The sequence below is a fragment of the Ipomoea nil genome, unplaced genomic scaffold (assembly GCF_001879475.1).
Source record: "Ipomoea nil cultivar Tokyo-kokei standard unplaced genomic scaffold, Asagao_1.1 scaffold0327, whole genome shotgun sequence".
NCBI lineage: Eukaryota > Viridiplantae > Streptophyta > Magnoliopsida > Solanales > Convolvulaceae > Ipomoea > Ipomoea nil.
In genome coordinates this window covers 938,718-945,991 of record NW_017616755.1, presented here as the reverse complement: position 1 = coordinate 945,991, position 7,274 = coordinate 938,718, and the positions used below count along the sequence as shown (strand labels likewise).

At 36.5% G+C, this 7,274-nt stretch overlaps 1 protein-coding gene across 3 annotated transcripts; it reads left to right on the top strand.

Annotated features, from left to right (window-relative positions):
• The first annotated feature begins 605 nt into the window (after positions 1-605).
• On the top strand, positions 606-6,962 carry LOC109171689 (FAD synthetase 2, chloroplastic-like). 3 transcript variants are annotated; one of them, XM_019320758.1, is made up of 7 exons: positions 606-816; positions 2,228-2,505; positions 3,233-3,285; positions 4,869-5,004; positions 6,117-6,292; positions 6,364-6,880; positions 6,933-6,962. In XM_019320758.1, the coding sequence occupies exons 2-6, from the start codon at positions 2,315-2,317 to the stop codon at positions 6,852-6,854; spliced, it is 1,047 nt and encodes a 348-aa protein (XP_019176303.1). In that variant the 5' UTR covers positions 606-816; positions 2,228-2,314; the 3' UTR covers positions 6,855-6,880; positions 6,933-6,962. The 3 variants fall into 3 exon arrangements, with proteins under 3 accessions (XP_019176303.1, XP_019176302.1, XP_019176304.1); XM_019320757.1 differs by having other exon boundaries at positions 606-820; XM_019320759.1 differs by having other exon boundaries at positions 606-820; positions 2,212-2,505.
• Positions 6,963-7,274: the final 312 nt, after the last annotated feature.

The following is a 7,274-nucleotide window of genomic DNA, read 5'->3' as shown; positions in this document are numbered from 1 at the left end:
TCGACCACCCTAATCCCCCTGAACTCTAACACCTAAATTGTAATTGTTGGATCCCCCTGAACTCTAACACCTAAATTGTAATTGTTGGATCCCCCTGAACTCTAACACTTAAATTGTAATTGTTGGATCCCCCTGAACTCTAACACCTCTCTAACACCTAAATTGTTGGGCGTCGACCACCCTAATCCCCCCCCTGAACTCTAACACCTAAATTGTTGGGCGTCGACCACCCTAATCCCTAAATTGTTGGGCGTCGACCACCCTAATCCCTAAATTGTTGGGCGTCGACCACCCTAATCCCCCTGAACTCACACCTAAATTGTTGGGCGTCGACCACCCTAATCCCCCTGAACTCTAACACCTAAATTGTAATTGTTGGATCCCCCTGAACTCTAACACCTAAATTGTAATTGTTGGGCGTCGACCAGGTTGAGACGTGACAGTATTGTTTGTCACAGAGGGATATAGTTAAATAATTAATGTTTACCTATTTACTACCAATTAATTTTAAAAAAGATATGACAACTAAATAACCCAAAACTCAGTTAAGCTACTCCTGGGTGACAGCGTATATATTAGATTGTTATATACTCCGTATTTCATTTTTAACCAATATATTTTCATGTTTACAAAATAAACCCAAAGTATATATATTAAATGATAACCAAATTTCAATTTTCGGATTATCACTCTCCCTCCCAAGAGTCTTGCGTAGCTACTGCGAACCAGAGGACCAGACTGACGTGCCGTGCGGCGGACCGGCGATGGAGTGAGGACGTGCGGCTGACCAGCAGTGGCGTGAGGTCTCGATTGGAAGTAGGTTGGTCTTCTCTTACTTTTTAATTAGGTCGCCACCGGAAGCAGGTGGCCTGAGGTCGCGACCGGCTGCGGCCTGCGGCCTTTTTGTCTTCATCATTACCTTATGCTTTTGATGCATCCTGATGAGTGAAGCTTTTTCTTTACGGTTACTATTGTTTTGGATTCAATTTTTTTTTTATTATTTTTTTTTTGGGATAAATTTTTAGTTTTGATTTATCTGTTTGCCAATTTCTATAAATCTTTGTCTTTTGAGTTGATTCTTGTGTTAATTGTTTGGGAAAAGAACCCATACCCAGCATTGGGAAGTTGGTCTAAGCTCGATTTTACCTAGATTTCACAACAAAGGGGGGAGTTTGGCCTGAGGGTTTTGTTTGATTTATTAATTGCCTATTTGGTCAATTATTGCAAATAACTCAACCTGACTCCAGGACAGCATTTGTTGCAACTTGCAATTCGTAAATTCTAGGATGGAAACCAATTCGTCCTAGTTTTATGTTCATGTGCTATAGTTTAGACTTTAGATCCGTATTTGAGGAGTGGCTTGATGTAAAAATGGCTGGTTCTGGGATGATATTGTGGGTTATATAGAGTCAAGAAAATAAAATGGATGGTCATAAGGAATAATGACATAATGTGTATTTAACCATTTTGCTGGATGATTAGTTATTTCTGTTTGGTAACCTCTCTGGGAATTAAAGCCTTGAATTCATATGTAAGCTATAATTGCACAACTTTCCCAATGGTTGCTACTATAGATCAATACCTAAGTGTTCGATTTAAAGTTTTGTCTTATCTTAACTCCAATTAGTTAGGTAGTAAAAACTCATTGTTTTCTTGTTTGTTTAATTAGTTTCTCAACTGATTAAATCCCTTTTAAACAACTGAGGCCATGCACAATAGACTCTAATTTTATGAGATTGAATTTTGTTTCTTTGGATCTGCTCCTAGTTGTAGTTTTGAACATGAGTCCTACTTGACATGCTGAGCCTAAAGAGTAGTAACTCAACTTATGGATTTTTGGTTATGTACTTTTGTTTTATTGGACTGGTCATCAGGTTACGTAATCTGTTCTATTGTTGTAGTATTTCATAAAATCATGTGTAATTGTGTTTTTTTAAAAATAAATATGTAGGCCTTAAACAGACTCAAAGCCTATTTAAAGCCTATGACATGTAGTCTTCAAAGCCTTTTTCATAGCCTACATATTAAGTAGGCCTTTAAAAAAAGGCTTCAGGCCAAGCCAGTCCTATTGTAGGCTCAGACTTGGGCTTATAAAAAAGCCTACTTTCAGGTGGCCAAGGCCTAATTTGCCAAGACCTGGCCTGTAATATTTCCACCCCTACCAATTGCTGAATATAGACCTTATTTGTACCTTATTTAATGCTTTTAAAGGTGCTCATATTTGCAGATTTATTTTTCTTGGAGAAGTGTTGGAACCATAGTTGTTTATTTTGGGCCCTTTGGAATTGTATGAAAGTAGATCTGGTAAGTTATCATGGGTTCCTTATCTGGAATCCTTCTAAGGCCGGTACTTGTCTGGAATCCATCATTGCTCCACTGCAGAAATAGGACTCCTTCCAGTAGTGGTTGCACTAATAAAGTTAATGACTTGGGAGTTTCTTTCTACAATTGTGTGCATCCGAAATCTGTACATACCCAAAGCTCCTTGCTTTCTGATTCTTTAAGGTACGTGTTGTATATTCACCTCTCTCTCACTTTCTTTTTTAATCAATGTTTCTAGATCTTCTCTGGTGGTGTGTGTCGGTGTATGCGTGTTAGTTTTCAAATTTAACATTTCTGTTAATGTATTTTTCCTGAAATTGGGATAGTTAATACTAGTTCTGGTTTGTTACTAATTATCATAGATAATGAACCAAAGAAAGGAAGAAAATGGTCAGTAATGCATGCTGAAAGACTTGTAGACAACTGAGAGGAAGGAACTACTTACCTTAATTACCCCAAATGTATTGGTTATCATTTCGTGTATCAAGGGCTTTATAATGATGAGGATAACTGCATGGTGTCTATTTTACCAAGAAGCAAAATAAGGGGAGATGTCTTACTGGTTTCAAAAGAAGAAATTCAGTCTTTTCAGGTCTTGTTTGAATTGAAGTATGATGAGGAATTTTAACGATTGAGTTAATTGTGTTGTTTTATGCATGTGTATGTATTAAGATAAATAATAATCATGTGGTTTTTGTATAGCATGACTGCATGAGACATTTATAGTTTGAATTGGAAATATTCAAAGTAAAATAGAAAGGAAAGGATTGAATTCTTGTGTCTAGATCTAACCCCTTAGCAGTCTAAGTCCATGTCAATTAACAATGTGTTACAGCGTTTTGTGTTCTTAACCCCAATTTATCTTTCTTAATAATTCTCGTAATATGACATTTCTTTTTGTGACATTAAGTCGATCTGAAGATGGTGAGGAGCCTCCACAAGAACGATTACCCTTTGTTGCAGGTTTGTTTAAGTTCTTTGCTTTCTACAACACTTTTGCCTCATTTTATTGTGTATACTGTAGTTGTCATTTTCATTTATGTTTTTGAGCAACATAATCTATCAATTCATTTTTCCCATTGCTATTTTTCGGCTGTTTTTGGGGTTTGCTAGACTTTATCATCATAAATAGGATCTCTGTTATCTACTTTTAGCTAGCAATGAGCAAAAGACATCTATATATTCATGCAAGTTGTAAATCTTAATATCTTTTTTTTTTTCCCCTAAAGTACATGAATCAAATATAGTGGCAAAGGATCCCTAAAGTTTTAGAATTTCAGTGCCTATGGGTCAAGCTGACACTTGAAGGTGGGGGGAGGGGACACCTGTCAGTGACTATGACTTGCTCAATTTTTGTGGTATACAATAAGATTTCTATTGTTAGATCAGGAGAGGCTTTTGTTTTATTGTTTTGGCGGTGGGGATTCTTATGGCTGGATTGTTGTACAGGGCTGTTGGTTTTGTAGGACTCTTTTGATACTCTGTATTTGAGTAGCACTCCCTTAGTGCACTCAATAAAATTTTTACCTAACAAGTGGTTTGTTGGTCTGGTTTTTCCTTGTTGAAAATTTACAGCAAAAGACTAAAAGTTGCTCATGCTTCACTGAATCCTTTGATATGCATTTAATTACCTGGTGTTGTGGAGTTGAAAATAAATTGCGTGAATAAAAGAATGTTTACAAATGAGAAAACAAGAGGACTAAAACGAATGACATATTGGTTAACAATGTGACTGCTGTATCGAGTGCCATTGGAATGAATACTTGGAGAAGCAAGGAGTGCTGTCAGGTTTTTGGTACTAGGCAAAGGGACTATTGTGCCAACTTCTATACTTAGCACATGGCTCAAAAGATTAGGTTGCCATGCTAAATGCCGCTCTAATGGATATTAATTAACCATCTAATCTATTATTTAAACCATCATTACTTCCATTACTATCTTATCCAAAGGTGGTTAAACTAACTTAAGTTAAGTTTTGCTATAAATGGAGGGCAATTCCAATGTATGAATGATGATAAAACTTCATCTTCTTATCTTACCCTTGTCATTGTCTTTTCAACACTTTGCATAGAGTTGTTCTTAATAAACTCTATAGCCAAACACTTTCTAGATTGTTTTAGATAAGGTGTCCTAATACAATTGTCTTCTTTGTATCCCAAAACTCCAAAAGTTATATCATGTAACCTTGTTGCTTCTTTATAGAGATAATAATAAACTTTTAAGAAAGCATGAAGTGACATGCTTAGAAGATTTATCTAATCTCTATGGTTTCTTCCATTTCCTTTTGTCCTAACATCTCCTTTCTGTCCATTATGATGGGAATGCATGACAGAATGATTTTGTTTTTTCTTTACTTTTTTTATTCCTTATCCATTACCCAACATTGGTTTGCAGCTGCTTTTGGCTTTAACTTTTGTTCTATATTTCGCACTATGCATTTTTTTTTTTCTGTGCTATATCTACAAGCTTTCCTTGCAAATGAGACAAAATTTTATATCGACTAGCCTTGGTAATTATTGTGGGTGTTTCTGGTTTTGTTTGAATAGGTGGGATAGTAGCTTTGGGTAAATTTGAGGCGCTTCACATTGGCCACAGGGAACTTGCAATCCAGGCAGCAAAGATAGGAGTTCCATTTCTACTCTCATTTGTTGGAATGGCTGAAGTACTCGGTTGGGAACTTAGGTAAAATTTAGGATCTTATTTTATTCCTGTCTGGCCTTTCTTTAACTTCTGGAACTAACATTTTTACATTGTTTGGTGTTCTAGAAAGTGGAATATATAATTGCTAAAAGTTAATACTCCGTAACAATTTCCACCTTCACAACTTGGGATTTGGGGTAGATTATATTACAATGGAGTATTTTTAATGACATAAGGTGGCTTTCACTTAGGGTGCCTTTGGAAACTCAGAAAATGAATTCTAGAAATCATTTTCCAGGTTTCCAGTGTTTGGCTAGAGGGGGAAAATGGAAGTCAATGGAAAATAGGGGTATGGCCAATGGAAGATAGAGGGGATTTTCTGGAAAAGGACTTCCCTTTTTTTTTTTTTTGGAATGCAACCAAACACTGGAAAGGAATATGTTTTCTGGAAAATAGCTCATTTTCCAGAAGTCATTTTCCTGCTTTCCAAACACACCCTTAGCAAAAAATAAAATAAAAATAAAATTCTTTGCTAAATGTAAATCTTCTGAGTAGTTGTTTTTGGTTAATTATAGATTACAAGAACTCTTAATTCTTATAGCTCTACAATAACTCAATAAGAGAGTTGAATCAATTTTATGCACACCATTTATCTCATGCACGTAGGAAGCCCGATACAAGAGAAGTGAAGGCTTTTTGCTCTCATCATTTCCTAAATCCAGCTTAAACTAACTCAAAGGTTGATGTATGCATCCTTATAGTCTAACTTTCTGCAACTACTGATTAAAGTATTACCCAAATCGGGAGGAATATTTCTCGTACCCAACGTACTTCATCCTGTAAAGTGTGTTTCATGTAAAAGTATGTGAAGTCGATAATCACTTTTTTTAATGTATCATAGAGTGGGTGTGTATCAAACAGTTCTGCTTGATCCTGCAAAGTGTTTTTCATGTAAAATTACATGAACTCTATAATCACTTTTTTTTTTTTAATGTATTAGAGTGGGTGTATCAAGCAGTTGTGTACATTTCTTTGTTTGTGGAGAGATTCATTTTTCTTTTTGGGCCTAATCCATTGTTGGTGGCCCTGGTAGCTTGCTGAATAGGGAAGGAGAAGGAATGCTAATTGCATTTCGTGTTAATTAATGTTCACAGGGTTCCCATTGTTGCCAAATGTGACCGCAAAAGAGTTCTCTCCTCTTGGGCTCCCTATTGTGGTGGAATGATCCCCAGAGAATTCCAAATAGAATTTTCAAAAGTTCGATACCTCACCCCTCGTGATTTTGTTGAGAAGCTGTCGAAAGACCTTGGGGTACTTGGTGTGGTGGCAGGTATGCTACAAACAATTGTTACACAAATGTTTGCGTAAGAATGATAATATAAATTTGTTGTTATGATGTAGGTGAAAACTACCGGTTTGGGTACAAGGCTTCCGGGGATGCATCAGACCTGTTGAGGCTTTGTAATGAATACGGCATTCAGGCTTGTATAATTAATTCCGTCATGGACAAGAATCAAGATCCTAGCAGCTTATATTCTTACGATGCAAAGGAGAGGGGACAAGTCTCGTCCACTCGTGTCCGATATGCGCTTGCCAAAGGAGATATGAAGTACGTGTCGGAGCTTTTAGGTCGCCACCACCGGCTTTTCTTGATGGTGGGAGACCAAGAAAAGTTTACGAGTGATAGATGTAGGGTGTCAGCTCCAAAGTCGTGTTTGTTGAATCTTTCGCCGAGGGAAGGTGTTTATGAGAATTGTTCCATTATGATAGATGAGAAAGTTATAGCATGCAGAGTTGTGATAGACACCACGCATATTCACTTGGATTGGGATAAGCACACTTGTATTACTTGTCAGCAGTTAAACTTAGTTGGTATTGACATTGTGGGATAGTGTAAAGTTTGTAATTGATTCCTATATTGTTTTGATTTCTAAAAGTGCAAAAAGCCTCAGGCAATGGCTACCTACATTTTCATACGATAAATTACTAGTTTCCATGTAGGGATAGGCGGATAGCAGCAACGGTAGGGGACTCCCCGTGATGGCAAATTAATGAAATTATACCGTGGATTATGGTTCACAAAGCATTGTGGACCATGGTCTACAACGGTGCCTTTTTTTTTTTTTTTTTTTTTTAATGAAAAGAAATGACATTCGTTCTGTGCTGTTTCACGTAAAGTAGCTCTGTTTGTATAACATATTCAGTTTCATTTTATATACACTGCAGTTTAATTTTAACATAATTACAGTTTCATTTGACATTATACATTCAAATATGTGAAATTATTTTTATATACACTGTAGTTTCATTAC